The sequence below is a fragment of the Bubalus kerabau genome, chromosome 15, assembly GCF_029407905.1.
Source record: "Bubalus kerabau isolate K-KA32 ecotype Philippines breed swamp buffalo chromosome 15, PCC_UOA_SB_1v2, whole genome shotgun sequence".
NCBI lineage: Eukaryota > Metazoa > Chordata > Mammalia > Artiodactyla > Bovidae > Bubalus > Bubalus kerabau.
This window is the reverse complement of record NC_073638.1, coordinates 47,953,353-47,973,905: the sequence shown is the minus strand read 5'-3', so window position 1 is coordinate 47,973,905 and position 20,553 is coordinate 47,953,353. Positions and strand designations below refer to the sequence as shown.

The 20,553-nt window shown below is 43.2% G+C and overlaps 1 protein-coding gene across 4 annotated transcripts; it reads left to right on the top strand.

Moving 5' to 3' along the window:
* Positions 1-1,067: 1,067 nt before the first annotated feature.
* On the top strand, positions 1,068-20,553 carry LOC129629061 (tripartite motif-containing protein 6-like). Of its 4 annotated transcripts, none has more exons than XM_055548849.1 (8): positions 1,087-1,188; positions 10,778-11,267; positions 11,754-11,849; positions 12,525-12,755; positions 16,888-16,910; positions 19,018-19,118; positions 19,381-19,407; positions 19,663-19,942. In XM_055548849.1, the coding sequence occupies exons 2-8, from the start codon at positions 10,845-10,847 to the stop codon at positions 19,800-19,802; spliced, it is 1,041 nt and encodes a 346-aa protein (XP_055404824.1). In that variant the 5' UTR covers positions 1,087-1,188; positions 10,778-10,844; the 3' UTR covers positions 19,803-19,942. The 4 variants fall into 4 exon arrangements, with proteins under 4 accessions (XP_055404823.1, XP_055404825.1, XP_055404824.1 ...); XM_055548847.1 differs by having other exon boundaries at positions 1,090-1,188; positions 19,610-20,553; XM_055548848.1 differs by lacking the exon at positions 12,525-12,755 and having other exon boundaries at positions 1,068-1,188; positions 19,610-20,553.

Here is a 20,553-nt window from a genome sequence, read left to right as displayed (position 1 = left end):
CTTGTGGTGCAGTGGATAAGAATCGGCCTGCTGATGCAGGGGACACAGTTTCGATCCTGGGTCCAGTAAGGTTCCACATGCTGCAGAGCAACAAAGCCCATGTGCCACAACTATTGAGTCCATGCTCTAGAGTCCATGAGTCACAACTACTGAGTTCACATACTGTTAACTACTGAAGCCCATGCACCTAGAGCCTGTGCTCTGCAACAAGAGCTACCACAAAAGCCTGTGCACTAAAATGAAGAGTAGCCCCCACTCACTGCAACTAGAAGAAGCCCCCACACAACAACAAAGATCCAGTGTAACCAAAAATCAAATAAATAAATTTGTAAAAAGGGATTTAAAAAAAATTAGTCCTTTAATTGTATTTCCTCAATAAAGCTAAATAAATAGATAAATAAATAAAAATTTTCATGGTGACATAGTGTTCTAGGATTATCCTGTGCCCAAGAAGGTGGGAGACTTTTGATAGGGACTTCTCTGCTCAAGATTGTTCCCATCAGGTGTGGTTTCAACTCCCATCTCCTAGGAGATGGTGTAATGCTTTTGGGGAGCAAGTAGAACACTGGACAGGAAGGGTTGATTCAAATTGGTTGACTGGGGGACTTTCCTGGTAGTCCAGTGGTTAAGACTCTGTACTCCCAAAGCAGGTGGCCCAGGTTCGATCCCTGGTCAGGGGACTAGATCCTACGTACCATAATGAAGATTGAAGATCCCACATGCCACAACTAAGATATATCACAGCCAAATAAATAAGTATTTGTTTTAAATGGTAGAATGATTGAGGGCCTGTGCACAATTATGAAAGTGGTGGAGACCCTCCACTTCTAGCTGGTCTAGGAAACAGAGATGGCTAAACAGAGCTTCTCAACCTCAGCATCTTGGACAGGACACTGTTGTGGGAGCGATCGTGTGCATTATAGAATGGTTGGCTGTATCCCTGGTCTCTGTCCACTAGATGGCAGTACCATCCCCTGCAACCAAATTTGTCACAGAGGCCAAAGGCCCCTCCCCTCTTGAGAACCTCTGGGTTAAAGCATTACTCACTCCCCTGTGGCCCTAAGGGACAGCTGCCAACTTGGCCCAGAGTTCCTTCCCTCTTCCGCTTCCTGCCAGGCCAAGATTTCACTTTCGTTTCTCTGCCAGCTCCTCATAAGAAACTGCCTCATGCAGACTGAGCCCTATTTGGTGAGTGAATTCTGACTTTGATTGCCCCTGCTTTTCTTCACCACTGAAACCAAGAGTCTTCTCTGGAAGCTGAAGGTGTGTGGGGAGGTTTGTGGAGGCACAGAGGGCGGGAGACTTTGGAAGGAAAGTACTAGGCTTAATTGGATGAGTTTAGATTGTGGCCCAGGCTTGCACCGAAGGTCAAAAAAGCCAACTTGCAGGCTTCCTGCTGAGTGCAGACAGTTGGCAGCTCTGAGTCTAGAGAAGGAACGGCCTGGAAAGAAGTGAGTGTGGAAGAGGCAGAGGGCCTTGCTTGCTTCCTGGAGGAGCACTTATTTCTCCAGGCTGAGTCCATCTGCATCTCTTTCCTACACCGTAGCTTTGATTGTTTACCTTCCTGAGAGGAAATAGAATCCTCTGTCTGTGTGCTTATCTTTCTCTGTGTGTGTGTGTCTCTCTCTCTCTCATAAAGAGATGAACAGAAAATCTACTCACCTCCACCTCCTCAGAAGAAAACCTGGTGAAGGAGGTCCCTGTTTTCCAACTGTGTGAAGCCCCAGCTTCTTGTATGGAGCATCAGACAGAATAGAGCCTTGGGAACATGGCCAGGGGCAATGTTGAAGTTGATCCTTTCGCCCTCCTCCTAGCACCACTGAGGAGCTGTCTGTGGCCATCCTGACATCCCCTCAGCTTCTGTCCTGCCTGAGGATGGCAGGTTGGATGTTATGACAATTGCCCACCTCTATGGCTTCCACTTATCATGTGTCCCGCTGAGGTCCAGTCTCAGGAATCTGCTTGCACTTCCCTGAATAGACCTGCTACTCTCTCTTCAGTAGTCTCTGCTGCCTTGGAGCTTTTCTTCCTTCTTCTTCCGCTTAGACACACCTTTGCAGTGATTGTTCCCTCAATTACTTATTATTTACAATAGACCACTAATTAATAAGGAGTTGATTATTGCTCAGAAGGAGTCCAAAGACTCAGCGGTCTTGCCAAGAAGTTTGCTCTTATCGATTTACACTAAGGATGTCCCATCTTAAGCTCACATTTCACAGTGATTGATATCTTTCTTTATTGTTATTATCCTATCTTATTTTTTTATTTTAAAATTTATTTTATTGAAGTGTAGTTGATTTACAATGTTGTGTTAATTTCTGCTAGGCAGAAAAGTGATCCAGTTATACATATATATTATTTTTTATATGCTTTTCCATTAGGTTTATCATAGGATATTGAGTATAGTTCCCTGTGCCATAGAGTGGGACCTTAATGTCCATTGATAGAAGAATGGATAAAGAAGCTGTGCTACATATACACAAGGATTGATATCTTACTTACCTTCTGATACATGGCCTCTCTGTTCTGTGTGCCTACTTTTCAGAAGTCATTGTTACTGCCTTTCTGTGTGTCTATGCCTTACTCTTGAATAGGATCCACTTCTCCCCAGATAACAATTGTCTTCTCAGGGTCAAAAATAAGGTGCAATAAATAGGAGGAAAATAGATTTATTCATTTATTTTTAAGATGTATTTCATAGGAACTAAAGCAGGCAGCTGGCTTTTAAAAGTACAATGAATATCCATTCAGCATACAATAAATGTTAAATACAGATAGTAGCTTACATTAGAGCTGGGAAGAGATTGTAAACAAACAAAACTAAATGTAGTATATAAGAAGATGATGAATATTATGGAAGAACATTTTTTAAATGTTGACTCAGGCTGAGGGATCTGCAAAGACCCAGTAAAGGTCTTGCAATTTTAAGTAGTGCTCTTGAAGCCTCATTGATTTGTTTTTTACAAATTTTGATCACACCCTGTGGCATGTAGGACCTAGGTTCCCCAACCAGGGATCGAACTTGCATCTCTTGCATTGGAAGGTGGAGTCAACCACTGGACCAATAGGGAAGTCCCAAAGGTCTCATTGTGAAAAGAAAATTGAGCACAATCTTACAAATGTGAGAGACTTAAAGGCCTGCTTTTCTCATTGGCAGTTCCTGACTCAGGAAACCCAGAGAAGAGTCTGGGATGTTGTCCAGAAGCTCCTAGGGCCATCCTTCCCTGCACTCCACTTTCTAGAGACACTTTCATTTTACTGTCTAATCTGCAGAGAAGCATAGAGTTTATAATATCATGAATCCAGATATTAGGAGAAGACTCAAGTATAGGATGCATTCATTTGACACCATGGCAACTATCTGACCTGGGAGTTCTATCAGGTAGATACTTCTTGTATTCCCTTCTCCATGTCCCTGAAAAATGGCTGCTGGGCTCTTGGGGTCATTCTTGGGTCTTGGTTGGGTCACTGCCCATGTTTGGGGGCTCTGGCTCCTCTGCACCTTTCTCCTTTTGCAGCCATTTATGGTGGCATCCACTTTGACATCAGTTCCTTGCAGCCAAACTCTAAACAGGAGATCCAAAGCCCCACAGTGGAATGCATGTTCTACTCTTCCCTCCTCTGTAGACTCTTAGTGTTTCTCAGTATTGAGTGGATTCTCAATAGAATGAAAACATATCATGCCAATGTTGGCTCATAGCTTCAGTTGTAAGCTAGGATGGACAGTGTCATATTATGTAAACCCCTGGTCTTGCCAGTTATCAGAGCCTGATCTGACACATAGTCACTGCAGCCAGGAGTTAACAACATATGGCCTTTAGACAATTTTCAGTATCTCTACCATTGGCTAGATTATACCCACCAGCTTTACTTCTCACCAGGTTCACTTCATGGATGATTGGTGAAGTGGACAGATTTCTAGACCTAAATTTATCTCCATGCAGCTTTCATTATGCCCCTCTCCCCGACTCTTTAGAGCAAGGGTAAGTTTATAGCTTATGAATCCCTCAGATCTTTGTTTCAATATCAAACCTTTGCAACTGTATTCGTTTCCTAGGACTGTCACAAAGAAAAATGGATCACAAATTGGGTTGTTCAAGGAACAAAAATTTATTTTCTCACAGTGCAGGAGGCTAGAAGTCCAAAATCAAAGTGGTGGTAGACTTGTTTCTTTTCTGTAGGCTCCAAGGAGGAATCTAGTCCATGTTCACCTCCTAGTTTCTGGTGGCTTTCAGCAATCCTAGTCATTTCTTGCCTCGTGGCTGCACTACTCCAATCTCTGCCACCATTGCCACATGGCCTTCTTTCCAGCGTGTCTGTGTGCCCTCTCGTCTTCTTAAAGGATATTGGTCATTGTGTTTATAGCCCACTTTGTATCAGTATAATCTCATCTCAACTTGATTACATCTGCGAAGACCTTGTTTTCAAATAAGCTCACATTCAAGCAAGTGAATGTATCTGCATATGAGACAAAACACCCATCATAGCAAGTTCCAAGATATTAATATCTACTGAGATATTCCCTTATTTTTATTTCTGTAAATTTTTGCTTCATAGTTCCTTGTACTAAGGAGTCCAGGTTCTGAGAGTCAGCATCGCCATGCTACCACTCTGCGACAGGACCTCTGATGACCACGAGCACTAGTTTCGGGGTTGGTTTGCCATTCCCACTCATGTATCTTAGCAGAGCAGAAGCCAACCAGGTTCACTTAGCCTAGCAGGGGCGCAGAGGAGAAGAGACCCAGAAGTCAGTATGGCCACCTCTGGTGGGCTCTGCATGAGGGGCCATATTGTAGTATAGTAGGTACGTAGTCTCTCTCTTCAGGTCATTGCAAGAGAACAAGATCAGGTGGATATGTATGAAACTAATGTAGTTTAAGTAAGTTTTGTGCCAGCAGATTGATTACCTTGTAAGAACCAGAAGCATAGCTTACAGGACCCTATAGGTGACCCTATAATAGTCACAACTTCTTTGACGAAGCTGAGGTCTCTGTTTACTAAAAATAACAAAAATAAAGAACAGGAGAAGGTAATGCCAATGTCTTACTTCTTACAGGAAATAAAGACTTAAGCCTGATGATAATCCTTCATTCCCATATACACAATCTCTAACTCCCAAGCCTGTCATTTTGTCTCATTTCTCATTCTCTTCTGCTTCTCTCCATTGTTTCCATCAACTTGTCCTACAAACTTCCATCACTGAACCTCTGCTCTTTGGAAGGAGACTTCACATCATGTGGGAATTGTAAAATTTCTGGTCCCTGCTGGGTTCTTGCCATTCTGAAAGCCTAGCAGCTCTCTGTATACCAGTCAGGCTGACATTTTAAAGCAGGTCAAAGATGCCGTGCCTTTCACTAACAGGACATTCACATAGGTGACTCCTTTTCTCTAAAATATTTTTTTCCTCTAATTTCATATTCCCTTCTCATCATTCAGCTTTCGATTAAAATCTTACTTATTCAGCAGCAATATCTTCGATATTCTCCTATTTGGAAAATTATTTTATTTCTCAAAAATATGTACCTCTAGGTAATAATGTTTATCACACCCACCAGGCCTCTGAAAGAGGACCCTGAAGACACTATGAGTGAAGTGAGTGAAGTCGCTCAGTTGCGTCTGACTCTTTGCGACCCCATCAGGCTCCTCCAGGCAAGAATACTGGAGTGGGTTGCCATTTCCTTCTCCAGGAGATCTCCCCGCCCCAGGGATTGAACCTGGGTCTCCCGTATTGTAGGCAGACGCTTTACTGTCTGAGCCACCAGGGAAGTCACCCCAATTCAACTTATTGATTTGAATGATCTTTTTAAGTCACTTGATTCTATTTATGCATCTGAATAAAGGGAGTACTCATTTCACAAGGATTTTTGTATGCAGAAAAAATAGGTTGAAGTGACTTATAAATTCTAACTGGCTAGACAATTGTTACAAATAGCTGTGAAAAGAAGTAAAAGGCAAAGGAGAAAAGGAACGATATACCCATTTGAATGCAGACTTCCAAAGAATAGCAAGGAGAGATAAGAAAGCCTTCCTCCTAGATCAGTGCAAAGAAATAGAGGAAAACAATAGAATGGGAAAGACTAGAGATCTCTTCAAGAAAATCAGAGATACCAAAGGAACATTTCATGCAAAGATGGGCTCAATAAAGGACAAAAATGGTATGGACTTAACAGAAGCAGAAGATATTAAGAAGAAGTGACAAGAATACCCAGAAGAACTATACAAAAAAGATCTTCATGACCCAGATAATCACGATGGTGTGATCACTCACCTAGAGCCAGACATCCTGGAATGTGAAGTCAAATGGGCCTAGGAACCATCACTACGAACAAAGCTAGTGGAGGTGATGGAATTCCAGTTGAACTATTTCAAATCCTGAAAGATGATGCTGTGAAAGTGCTGCACTCAATATGCCAGCAAATTTGGAAAACTCAGCAGTGGCCACAGGACTGGAAAAGGTCAATTTTCATTCCAATCCCAAAGAAAGGCAATGCCAAAGAATGCTCAAACTACCGCACAATTGCACTCATCTCACATACTAGTGAAATAATGCTCAAAATTCTCCAAGCTAGGCTTCAACAGTATGTAAACCGTGACCTTCCAGATGTTCAAGTTGGATTTAGAAAAGGCAGAGGAACCAGAGATCAAATTGCCAACATCCGTTGGATCATGGAAAAAGCAAGAGAGTTCCAGAAGAACATCTACTTCTGTTTTATTGACTATGCCAAAGCCTTTGACTGTGTGGATCACAATAAACTGTGGAAAATTCTTAAAGATATGCGAATACGAGACCACCTGACCTGCCTCTTGAGAAATCTGTATGCAGGTCAGGAAGCAACAGTTAGAACTGGACATGGAACAACAGACTGGTTCTAAATAGGAAAAGGAGTATGTCAAGGCTGTATATTGTCACCCTGTTTATTTAACTTCTATGCAAGTACATCATGAGAAAAGCTGGGCTGGATGAAGCACAAGCTGGAATCAAGATTGCTGGGAGAAATATCAATAACGTCAGATATGCAGATGACACCACCCTTATGGCAGAAAGTGAAGAAGAACTAAACAGCCTCTTGATGAAAGTGAAAGAGGAGAGTGAAAAAATATGAAAGAGGCTCTTTTCATCATGGTAATAGGGCAGACCACTAAAGGATTGGCAAGCAATGGTGGTATTAAAGTAGTGACAGCCAGTTTTTACTGAGACTCTTCTACACAGGCTCAGGTAATTTATGACAAGTGTGCTATAAGGGAGGACTTGTCATCAGCAATTCACAAAATCACATCTCAGATCAGGAATTACCCCAGTGTTCCAGAACCAGAGACAGACAAATTCAGGATTCAGAGCTGCATCTGTGTTACCCCAGTTGGCAGTGCCTTCTTTTCTCATCTCGTACTCTCAGGGAAGGGGAAGCATGGAGTCCCAGGGATGTGCCGTGAGGAATGAAGCAGAGCAGGGCTGGAGAAGGAGCCTGCAGATAGCTTAGGAAGTGCTGTAGGATGCTTTCAAACATCAGAAGAAGGGAGCTCTCATGCTGAATCAGTACAGCTGAAAAATGAGACAAGCACCAGTCAGGAGTGGGTAGAAACAAGCTGAGCCACTTTGTGATCTGAGTGCCTTTGCAGGTAGTGTGTGGGGGTGGGGGGTGCATAAAGGAAACATTCTCTTCTTTTAAGGACCAGACAACAACTGAGGTTTGGATTTGCATAAAACTAGATTATAACCTTTGCTTCATCAGTTATTCATTCCGAGACCTTTGGTAATTGACTATCTTTTTAAGAAGTTCACTTTTCACATTTGTAAAAAAGAAAAAGAATTACTACATTTATCTGACTGAGTTATTATGGGATTAGATTATATAATGCCTGTAAAAAGTTCAGCCATTGCCTCTCACATAAAAAGCAATCAGAAAATGGTCTCTGTGATTATTTTTTGTTTTCCACTGTCCCTTGCAACAAATAACTTCATGGGTACATACTTGCTTGCATTAATAATGATTGTCTTGGCTATGTGTTCAAAAGAGGTTGTCTTTCCTGCTCACAGTCTGAGTGGTACACTTCCTTGTACGGGATTTATTTCAATCATCCCTATCTCCCCATATCAGCTACAGCACCGTGCTTGACTCAGGTCTTTACCCATAGCTGCCTTGTGTAAAAGCTGTGGAGTTGGGAGAGCTCTGAACCAGAAGTCACAAGATAGCCTCTCCCTCTTTTTTTTTCCTGTCATATAATTTTTTTTAAATTTAGATATAGTTCATATACCATAAAATTCACCCTTTCAAGGTATACAAATAAGGTTTTTTTGTTTTTTTTTTTAATCACAAAGGTGTTCACTAGCACCACTGTCTAATTCCAGAATATTTTCATCACTCCCCCGAAGTGATTCCAAATGCATCAGTAGTCATTCTCTAGTCCCCGTCCCACCAACTCTTGGCAGCCACTAATCTACTTTGTGTGTCTGTACATTTACCTACTCCAGATTATTTTTAACTTTTATTTATTTATGCTGCACTGGGTCTTCATTGCTTTTGCATGGGCTTTCTCTAGTTGCAGCAAGTGAGGGTTACTCTTCATTTTGGTGTGCTTCTCACTGTGGCTTCTCATTGTGGTGACTTCTCTTGTTGCGGAGCACAGGCTCTTAGGTGCATGGGCTTTGGTACTTGCAGCATACGAGCTCAGTTGTGGCACGTGATCTCTAGGGCACAGGCTCAGTAGTTGTAGCACATGGACTTTGCTCCACTGCATGTATAATCTTCCTGGACCAGGGATTGAACCTGTGTCTCCTGCATTGTCAGGTGGATTCTCATCTACTGTGCAACCAAGGAAGTCCTAGACATTGCTTATAAAAAGAGTTCTATAATATGTGATCTTTTGTATTTGGTTTTACTCACTTAGCATGTTTTCACAGCTCATCTATCTTATTAAAGGTATCAATTCTTTATTCCTCTTTTTCCTCCATTTTTATCTTTTTCTCCTATTAGTGATTCTGAAATACTTTCCCCAAATGCTATAAGACTTCTGTCCCAAACACCCCCCACCTGTATGCTTCTGCCTAGGTCTGCTCTCAATGAATTATCCTATCCCTAGACCATATGTGACCTCATCTGCCCACCTGTCTCTTCCTCTCCCATTCACATGGGCCCCTTAATCCTCCTGCTAGAGTTTTGGACAGGCCTGATAAAATCTTGTCTCCAAAGCACCAAGGTCAATGCCAGACTTTGAGCACCCTTAAGACCATCTTTGCAGTCCATGGGGTTGCAAAGAGTTGGACACGACTGAGCAATTGAACTGAACTGAACACCATCTTTCCTGGAGAAGGAAATGGCAATCCACTCCAGTATTCTTGCCTGGAGAATTCCATGGACAAAAGAGCCTGGCAGGCTACAGTTCATGGGGTCACAAAGAGTCGGACATCACTAAGCGCTAACACACACACACACACACCCATCTTTGGGGTTAAAGTTACAAGATTGAGGATGGAGCTTTGAACTAGGACTCGACATGAGAAGTGTTGCCGGCTCTGTGATTTATAAGTTGTGTGATTTTTATAAAGTCACTTAGTTTCTCTGTTTATCAAAAGGCCAAAAATAATTTATTCATAGTTTTCCTATAAGGGATAAAGCAGGGGAATATGGTTTTGAAATCACAACTGGTTATAAAAGTGTTGGTTGTAAAGATATGACATCATCTTATTGTGGTCATTGTAATTTCTTTGGGTTTTTCTGGGAAAGTGACCGTGAGAGATAAAAGGGCTCTGTGTAAAGCTCTGTTAGAAGGTGGTTGTGCCTTCCCAATAAATGATAACCTTTGAATTTAGAGATTAGATCCAGGAGAGCCGTGCCAGCATGATGGCAAAGAGAGGTGAAGAAGCTGCTGAGAAAGATCTAATCATCTATGGAGAGATGAGGAGGTTCTGGTTTTCTTCATCGAAAGTTGAGGACCTGTGTGTCAGGCGCTGAACTCATTCAGTAATAAGAAAGCAGTCTCTGATCTCATGGAGCTTATATTCCAGTGGGAGGATTCAGACAATTAAAGATGCATATTGTTGTTTAGTTGCTCAGTCGTGTCTGATTCTTTGTGACCCCATGAACTATAACCCACCAGACTCCTCTGTCCATGGGATTTCCAGGCAAGAACACTGAAGGGGGTTACCATTTCCTTCTCCAGGGGATCTTCCTGACCCAGGAACTTGCATCTCCTTCATTGGCAGGCAGGTTCTTTATCACTGAGCCACCAGGGAAGCCCCGCAAAAGAAATGTATTAGGTGGTGATAAAAAGAAACATAAAGCCATTGAGTATATGGAAGGTGATGGTGTGGGTGGCTGTGCCTTAGCTAGGCTTGGCAGAGGAAACCCTTCTGGTAAGGAAACATGTAGGGAGAAAGTTGAAGGAAGTCAGAGAGTCATGTGGATACCAGGGTGAAGGGGCTTCCTTGCAGTAGGAACAGCAAGTACAAACATTCTGAGGGAGCAGCATGTTCTGGTGCTTTGAACACTGAGGATGTGTGTTTGTGGGCTGAGAAAAGGTGAAACAGACTCACCCAAAAGCCACTTCTTTCCAGGATCTCATTGTCCCTTTATCCAGTGAGTAAAAGGAAATTGTTTTATTGCTATAATGAGGGTGCAAATTGATGTCTAATGTGAGGCAGGGGCAAAGAACATGTTTGAAGTTAGAATGAGAAGTTCCCATTACCCCAGTGCTTGACCTCTTTATCCAGAACAGTGAGCCTCCCTTTGTCTCCTTCATTTCTTACCCCAAATCCTTTCTCGTTTGCCCATCTACCCAGGATTCCAAACACAAGAAGCACCTTAGAAGTCAGGGTTGGGCAGGCAGAGGCCAGGAAAGTGGCTACAATGACTTCAGCAGTCCTGGTGGACATCCAAGATGAAGTGACCTGCCCCATCTGCCTGGAGCTCCTGACCGAACCCCTGAGCATAGACTGTGGACACAGCTTCTGCCAAGCCTGCATCACTGCAAACAACAAGGAGTCCACGTCTGGCCAAGAGGGGCAGAGCAGGTGTCCCGTGTGCCAGACCAGCTACTGGCCTGGGAACCTGCGGCCCAGTCGGCACCTGGCCAACATAGCCGAGAGGCTCAGGGAGGTGGTGCTGGGCTCAGGGAAGCAGCTGAAGGTGATTCTTTGTGCGCACCATGGAGAGAAACTCCAGCTTTTCTGTGAGGAGGATGGGAAGCTCATTTGCTGGCTTTGCGAGCGGTCTCAGGAGCACCGTGGTCACCACACATTCCTCATGGAGGAGATAGCCCAGAAGTACCAGGTGGGTGCCCAGGTGGAGGGAAGACAGGCAGGAACAGACTGCTTGGTAGATTTTAACTTTTCTTTATGCTCTAATCTAATTTCTTTGTAGTCCTCCCATTTACCTAGAGGGTGAACCTAGAAAAAGCCCTTCTGACCAAGAGCAGAGACCGTCTCTGTCTTGCTTACCACGATCGGCCCTGCATGAGTAGAGACTGCTGCTGAAGACCAGCTGGGGGCTAGACAGGTTGAGTGCAGGGGATATATTGGCAGTGAGAGTAAAGAACTTAAAGTGATTCATGTTCAGGTGGTTCCCCCGCAGAAAAGAGAATGTGCCTGTTCTCACTGGTTTCCATCCCTTGTTTGTAAAAGGTAATTTTGACCTCAGTTTTTCATTCTAGGGCTGGCATCTCCTGAGGTCAGCATAGTTTCTCCCCCATTCTTTCCATGTCTCGGCCCTGAGACAGTTTGACACTTGACCCTGCTTGACTTGATGTGTTTCTTCCAGGAGAAGTTCCAGGAGTCTCTGAAGAAGCTGAGGCAAGAGCAGCAGGAAGCCGAGAAATTAGCAGCTGTTATCAGAGAGAAGAGGATATCCTGGAAGGTAAGAGATTCTTCTGAAGGTGTCCTGGAGCAGAAATCAAGCCAGGGCATGGGAGCTGAGGGCAAAGGAGACCTGGTTTTATCTGTTCCCCAGTTTGGCTAGATAAGCTTCCTTTTGCCCAGTTCTTCACTGCCAGCCTTCCAAACAAGCGTATTGTTCTTGGTGCCGAGTAAGGGGGAGAGAAAGGGGAATAGAAACGAACATATCAAAGGGAATCTAGGTTTCTGAAGATAATCATATGGGAAAATAACCATAGTCATTGGCAGCCCTTAATTAAGGATTCTGGACCTTGTTCTATAGTTTCAAAAGTTGGAAAATAGGTCAGGCACAGGCCAGTCATTCTTATATCAATGTTGAAAACTGGAAGAGGAGGCTGATGCCTAGTCCTGACCGGCTAGGGAAGATGTTTAGAATCTGAACCACCCCCAGGAATCAAAGTCTCTGTCTTAGAAGCCTAGATAAGGCAGCCTGGGGCCAGTGGTCTGAGAAGAGCTGAAAGGAGAACAGGAGGAAAGAGCAGGTTCTGCAGGGCCTACTCCCTCATTTGTTCCTCCAACCCAGTGAGACCTTCCAGGAAACCAGTGCGGAGCCTGCCTCCCCCACCCCTCCGCCCCTTATACAGGAGACCCTCAGCTCAGCAGACTAGCAGCCTCTTTCTTTTCCATGTTCCTTAAGAATCAGATGGAACCTGAGAGACACAGGATCCAGAAACAGTTTGATCAGTTGAGGAGCATCCTGGACAAAGAGGAACAGCGACAGCTGAAGAAGCTGGAGGAGGAGGAGAGGAGGGGGCTGAACATCATAGCAGAAGCTGAGGTCGAGCTGGTCCAGCAGAGCCAGTCCCTGAGAGAGCTCATCTCAGACCTGGAGCGCCGTTGTCAGGGGTCAGCAACAGAGCTCCTGCAAGTAAGAGTAGGAAAGGGGCCTGCGATCTGAGAGTCAAGACCAAGAGAAAATAACTCTCCTTCCCTTCTGATGTGGCACTCCTATCCTGGTGGAGGAAAGAAAAAAATTTCCTTTGATCATACAGTGCCTCTTTGCTATTAGACAGTTCAAGATTTATCCATGGATAAAGCATAGGATAATTAAAAGTACAAATGCTAAGGGATTGTCTCATTTTTATTTCCTATGTATAAAGGATAGTCCAAAAGTTAATTCAGTACTATGTCAAAGATCTTGTATAGTGAGTGATATTTTATAGCATCAGTTCTCAGTCTTGGTACTGTTGACCTCTGATGCTGTGTTGAGATTGGTCAGGTTCCTTTCACCCAGATTAGTCACAGGCATACACAACCAAACTCAAGTACTTTAGACATTTTTTTATGTAATCACCAGCTCTTCTTTGCTGTGACTCTCTTCTGTAGGACAGAATCATTGAACATGTTATAATAGAAGTTCAAACAGAGCTTTTGAAGAACAAAGAAAGAACTCCGGTCTCTGTGCATATATAGACTAGGAGGGTGCAAGCTGTCAAATCCAAAAATCTGATAGAGAGATTTGAACTGAGGTGGAAATCTGAGTGGCTATTTCTTCATAGAGTGAATAGTGTGACTGTTAAGTTGAAGCAGGATGTACCTTGAGACATTCTGAAACCTTCAGGCTATTCCTTATTTTCTGTTTGGTTTCTTGCTTTCCTCTTGCTGTCTTTCCTAGTGGAATAATCATTTCTTTACTTATTCTTGGGCCCTAGTTCTGGGGTCAGTTCAGTTCAGTGCAGTCGCTCAGTCGTGTCTGACTCTTTGCAACCCCAGCACGCCAGGCCTCCCTGTCCATCGCCAACTTCCAGAGTTTACTCAAACTCATGTCCATTGAGTCGGTGATGCCATCCAACCATGTCATCCTCTCTCGTCCCCTTCTCTTCTTGCTTTCAATCTTTCCCAGCATCAAGGATCCGGATCTTTTCAAGTGAATCAGTTCTTCACATCAGGTGGCCAAAGTACTGGAGTTTCAGCTTTAGCATCAGTCCTTCCAATGAATATTCAGGACTGATTTCCTTTAGGATGGACTGGTTGAATCTCCTTGCAGTCCGAGGGACTCTTAAGTTTTCTCCAACAGCACAGTTCAAAAGTATCAATTCTTTGGCGCTCAGCTTTCTTTATAGCCCAACTCTCACATCCTTACATGACTACTGGAAAAACCATAGCTTTGACTAGACAGACCTTTGTTGGCAAAGTAATGTCTCTGCTTTTTAATATACTGTCTAGGTTGGTTATAACTTTTCTTCCAAGGAGCAAGTGTCTTTTAATTTCATGACTGCAGTTACCATCTGCAGTGATTTTGGAGCCCCCAAAAATAAAGTCTGACACTGTTTCCACTGTTTCCCTATCTATTTGCCATGAAGTGATGGGACCAGATGCCATGATCTTCGTTTTCTGAATGTTGAGCTTTAAGCCAACTTTTTCACTCTCCTCTTTCACTTTCATCAACAGGCTCTTTAGTTCTTTTTCCCTTTCTGCCATAATGGTGGTGTCATCTGCATATCTGAGGTTATTGATATTTCTCCTGGCAATCTTGATTCCAGCTTGTGCTTCTTCCAGCCCAGCATTTCTCATGATGTACTCTGCATGTAAGTTAAATAAGTAGGGTGACAATATACAGCCTTGACATACCCTTTTCCTATTTGGAACCAGTTTCTTGTTCCATGTCCAGTTCTAACTGTTGCTTCCTGACCTGCCTACAGATTTCTCAAGAGGCAGATCAGGTGATCTGGTATTCCCATCTCGTTCAGATTTTTCCACAGTTTGTTGTGGTCCACACAGTCAAAGGCTTTGGCATTGTCAATAAAGCAGAAGTAGATGTACTTCTGGAACTCTCTTGCTTTTTCTGTGATCCAACGGATATTGGCCATTTGATCTCTGGTTCCACTGCCTATTCTAAATCCAGCTTGAACATCTGGAAGTTCATGGTTCATGTACTGTTGAAGCCTGGCTTGAAGAATTTTGAGTATTACTTTACTAGCATGAGAGATGAGTACAGTTGTGTGGTAGTTTGAGCATTCTTTGGCATTGCCTTTCTTTGGGATGAGAATAAAAACTGACCTTTTGCAGTCCTGTGGCCACTGCTGAGTTTTCCAAATTTGCTGGCATATTGAGTGCAGCACTTTCACCGCATCATCTTTTAGGATTTGAAATAACTCAGCTGGAATTCCATCACCTCCACTATCTCTGTTCATATCGGGATCATGGGGTAGTTCGAATTGAGGTCATGGGGTCATGGGGTAGTTATTTTCCACCTCTTGGAGCTTTTCCTCATTCACTGCTTCTGATTTCATGTTTTTAGCTTATTCTTGCTTTTTTCTTCATCTTGGATGTTGGGTGGCCCTAATGCTTGCTTCTAACACCACTTATTCTAACCCCTTTACAAGTGTCCTCAAAACGGAAACATTGCTTCATAAGTACAAATGGATAATCAGTGTGTTTAATAGTTGAGGCCCCTGCTCGACTCTTCTACCCAGAACACCCAATTGTCATTTTAACGAGAGTGTTATCTTAGTCAATTTTCGCAGAACTTGCCTATCACAGACTTCCTCCTTCTCTTTTTCGTATCTGTTTAACATTGTTGCTCATGAAGATTTGACAGCTGGACATATACCTGTGGCTTTCAAAATGTGAGCCCTGAGAATAAAGCTAAGCTAAGAGGAAAAGGCATGAAGTGGCACCCTGACTTGATCATTTGAGTGTCTTATTATAAGTAGGCCTTAAGATTAATACAGCCTTGGGACTCCCCTGGCTAGTCCAGTGGTTAAGACTCTGTGCTTCCACTGCAGGGGGTGCAGGTTCAATCCCTGGTCAAGGAACTTAAGATCCCACATGCAGTGTGATATGGCCAAAAAAAAAAAAAAATTGTTACAAACCTGAATCTACATCTGCCACTTTACATATTCAAGCAAGTTTGAGTTGTGTTTTTACAAGATACAACCAAAAATAGCTCCACTACTATGAAAATAGTTATTCTTGTATTGCACAGATCAAACCATTGGCCTTTTCTTTTACTGAATTGAAATGTATAGAGCAGAAGTTAGGAAGATTAATTAAGAGGCCATGAGATAATTCTACTCAAATGAATCAGGCAGTGGTGGTGATGATAGTAAAGAGCAGTGGCTAAAAGAAGTTAAGGGTGTGAAATGGACTACTTTGGTCTAAGATGGGATGTTGTGGTGAATATCAGTTTTTTAGGACAGTACTTTGTCTACCTTTGGTGACTGAATGCTGATGTCATTGAAAAAGATGGAAAGTAGCAGAGGAGACTTTATGGTTGCAGAAAAAGTAAGTTTTCTTTCAGACATCTTGAAATTGTGATTCCTCTGGCTTATGTTGTTCTAGTCACTAAGTCGTATCTGACTCTTTGTGACCCCATGGACTATAGCCTTTCAGGCTTCTCTGTCCATGGGATTTCCCAGGCAGGAATACTGGAATGGGTTGCCATTTCCTTCCCAGGGGGTCTTCCTGACCCAGGGGATTGAACCTGCATCTCCTGCATTGGCAGGTAGATTCTTGACCACTGAGTCACTAGGGAAGCCTGTGGCTCATGTACTGGGGTATATAAAAGAAATGTGAACATCATCAACAGGTATTTGTGTTGAAATCAAGAAAAATACAAAGTCAGCAAAGCAACCTAGAGGGTTAGGGGAGGTGGGATTTGAGAACCAGCCGCATTTAAGGCCTTGTGTCCTCAGCAACCGGAATGTAAGCATCTAGATCACAGAAATTAGGACTTAGTCATGTAAGAGCATCTAGGACCAGGCACAGTGCCTGGCAATTAATAGATGATGCACATATATAACATCACACACATACACACACATTTATAAAAATAAATGCACCATGGCATGAGTTGAATCGTTTCCTGATATGCCTGGATAGGGCCTCAGGGAGAGTCTGCCTTGAATTCTTACCTCTGCTTTGTGGCCTCCATATTGGATCATCTCTAGCCCCAACATATCATGGGGTGGTAAGGGTGGGATGATAGACATGGATGTGGCTGTAGTAGAGGACAAGGTCTATTACTCCTTGTCTTAACCTCTCTCTTTCTTTTCTAGGATGTGAGTGACGTTGCGAAAAGGTATGTGTAGAACATGAGGTGGTTCTCTTGGGTTGACAGAAGATTCCTATACCCTGTGAGGAGGGGTAGGATGCTCCTGTGGTAGAGTCATCTTACAGTCAATGAGAAAGGGGAAAAAGTCACCAGGCAGGGAAGATTTAGGACTGTGGTGTCTTGAATTGCTTAGCATGAGAATTTGGGGTCCTCCAGAATAAAGGGAATGGCTTGGTTTCTATGTTAGGAGAAACTGGTTTGTGGTAGGTCACAAACTGAGGACGGTGGTGTCCTTAATCAAGGGTTACAGTATCACTGACTCACCTTGTACCTTGTGATAGAACAAACCTCTGTATACCTGCTTCCAGCCCTGATTCCAGTACTTTATAGCTATCTAAAAATACACAGCGATTTTCTTTGCCCATATACTTTATTAGAGGGAAATTTCCCATTTGCATTTTTTTTTTCAGGGTTCAGGAATCAGCTCTAGGGACCTCTGCTTAAGTTTCCCTTTCTCTCTTGGCTTTGAAACAATCCATACCTTGCTACCAAGTTTTCCTCAGACTAGCATTTTTCTCAGTTACAATAAAAACATGGACAGGTCTTGAAAAAAAGTGGCTTTGGCCCTGGAACAAGAATATATTCTGTATCACATACTGTAGAATTTCATTCTTCAAGGTGACCCCTAAAGTTGCCCACATACCTGGTACCTTGAGGCTCCTACGGACATGTGACCTGTGGAGCCTGTTGTCCCTTTGGAAGTTTTCACTCTCGGTCTGGAGGTGAGGACATTTCCTTTCTCCAACTGAGGTAACATTCCCAGAGACTAAGGGACTGTTCTGCAGGTCTTTCTCCCTAGGCATCTGTAAGACATTAAGAACTAAACCACAGACTCTTCAGAGGGAATCCCTTGTCTGATAACTCTGAAAGCCCCGTAGCAGGTCCTGATGTCCTGCCTGTCCACACAGATACCTGTAGACTCTCTTAAGAAGTCACTGATGTTTTAAATATTTTGTGTCTTTTTTTAGAGGTAGCAAAAAATTTCCCAGCCATTATTTTATTTAATATTATACAGTTTCTGGGCTTCCCAGGTGGCTCAAGAGGTAAAGAATTTATCTGCCAATACAGAAGATGTGGATTCAATCCCTGGGTCAGGAAGGTCCTCTAAGGAGGAAATAGCAACCCACTCCAGTATTCTTGCCTGGAGAATCCCGTGGACAGAGTAGCCTGGCAGGCTGCAGTCCATGGGGTTGCAAAGAGTCGGACACGACTTAGTGACTTAGCATGCATTCAGTCTCTAGGATGCAGACAAAGAAGGAAAAATTGTTGTGTTTCACAAAACAACAAACCGAACAAAGAAACCAAAATGAGGCTTTGAGGGATAAATCCTATCAACTTACAAAAAAATTGTTCTATAGTTGAATCAAAAGACTATATTAGTTTAAGGTGTACCACACAGTGAGTCAATATTTTTATACATTATACTCCATTTAAAGTTATTAGAAAATATTGGCCATATTCCCCAGTCTGTACAAAAGATACATGCACCCCAGTGTTCATTGTAGCACTATTTACAGTAGCCAAGATGTGGAAGCATCCTAAGTGTTCATCAACAGTTGACTGAATAAAGATGTGGTGTAGATATTAATAGATAGATATAGATACAGATAGAGATACTATTTTTGTGACTCTGTGCTCAGTCGTGTCCAACTCTCTGCAACCCCATGGACTGTAGCCTGCCAGGCTCCTCTGTCCATGGGATTCTCCAAGCAAGAATACTGGAGCGGGTTGCCATGCCCTCCTCCAGGGGATCTTCCCAACCCAGGAATCAAACCTGTGTTTGTTGCATCTCCCGCATTGGCAGGCGGATTCTTTACTACTGGTGGCACCTGGGAAACCCAGATATAGGTACTACACAGTCATTAAAACATGAAAATCTTATCAACATGTACACATATGGTGAGAAGCTAGTTTTTAGTCCAAGTCTTCTGGCTCCTATGCCGGAGCTCTTTGCAGAATGATGCTAATTTTCTTCAGGAAAGAATGTTGAAGTTCACCAATGGGCCTGGGACACAGGAATTAGAGGCACCCAAGTTTAGCAGTGTTGGAGTTTCATAATGTCTTTTCTCTCTAGGAGTGAGTTCTGGACCCTGAAGAAGCCAGAGGCTCTCCCCACCAAGCTGAAGAGTATGTTTCGAGCTCCAGATCTGAAAAAGATGCTTCGAGTGTTTAGAGGTGAGGAGTTTCAGGGAACAGAGTTTGGATGAGGGATCATGGTAGTAGTAGGAAATGAAAAGAATGGAGGGCGTGGTTGGTATTTGGGAACAGTGGCAGAGGGAGTGACACAATATGCTGAGGAAGATGCGGTTCATACTTAAAAGGGGAATGAAGTGGCCAGTTCACAATCGTAGAGAATTCCCTGACACTCCCCTCACCCAGGTGAGGGAGGGACAGCAGACCTGAGACTGCTGGTGTGATTGACTCTTTGTTGTTACAGAGCTGACAGATGTCCAGAGCTACTGGGGTAAGTAGAAACTGTGGCCTCTTTAAGCTGACGTGTGCTTATCCTTCCCACTCATAGCCACACACACTCTCAGATATGAGGTGTCGCTATTCCCCCCCACCACCCAGCTCCATTTCCTCCCACTCATCACCTGTGTTTCCTCTTCTCAGAGTCATAAGACCATGTACCTATCCTCTGCTGATGCTGTACTTTTCTCCCACAGTGGACGTGACCCTGAATCCCCACACAGCTAATTTAAATCTTGTCCTGTCTAAGAACCGGAGGCAGGTGCGATTTGTGGGCGCTCAGCTGTCTGGATCTCATCTGGAAGAGCATTACGGCTGTGGTATCCTGGGCTCTCAGCACTTCTCCTCAGGGAAGCATTACTGGGAGGTAGATGTGGCCAAGAAGACTGACTGGATCCTGGGGGTGTGCAGTGATTCAATGGGACCTGCTTTCTCTTCCAACCAGTTTGCAAACAATCGGAATGTTTACTCCCGATACCAGCCTCAAAGTGGGTACTGGGTGATTGGATTACATCACAAGCATGAATGTAGAGCCTACGAGGAATCGTCCACTTCCCTGCTCTTATCCATGACAGTGCCCCCTCGCCGAGTTGGGGTGTTCTTAGACTATGATGCCGGCACAGTCTCCTTTTACAATGTCACCAACCATGGCTTCCCCATCTACACCTTCTCTAAGTGTTACTTTCCCACAACCCTTTGTCCGTATTTTAATCCTTGCAACTGTGTGTTCCCGATGACTCTGAGTCGCCCAAGCTCTTAAACATTCTGAGTTTATACCCTGTACTCCAAGTCTCTCCTGCATCTCAGTTTATCCTTTCTTTCCTATTGACCATTTGGTGAAGATTTTTTCTTTGTTGATGCAGTATTAGGAAATAACAGTTCTATCTGATGTCAGTTTATGTACTGAATGGAAAATTTTCAACATATATTGTGTCTATAATTATTGAGATAATTACATGTCATTTTTATTCTGTTACTGAATATATTGATATGTTTTCATTTTTAAAACCAACACAAATTTCTGGAATAAACCACTATTATTATTCACAAGCAATACTGGATTTGTTTTTGTTCATACGTTGTTTAGGTTTTGTTTTCATCTCTGTTTATAAAATAAATTGACCTGTAACTTTATATTCCT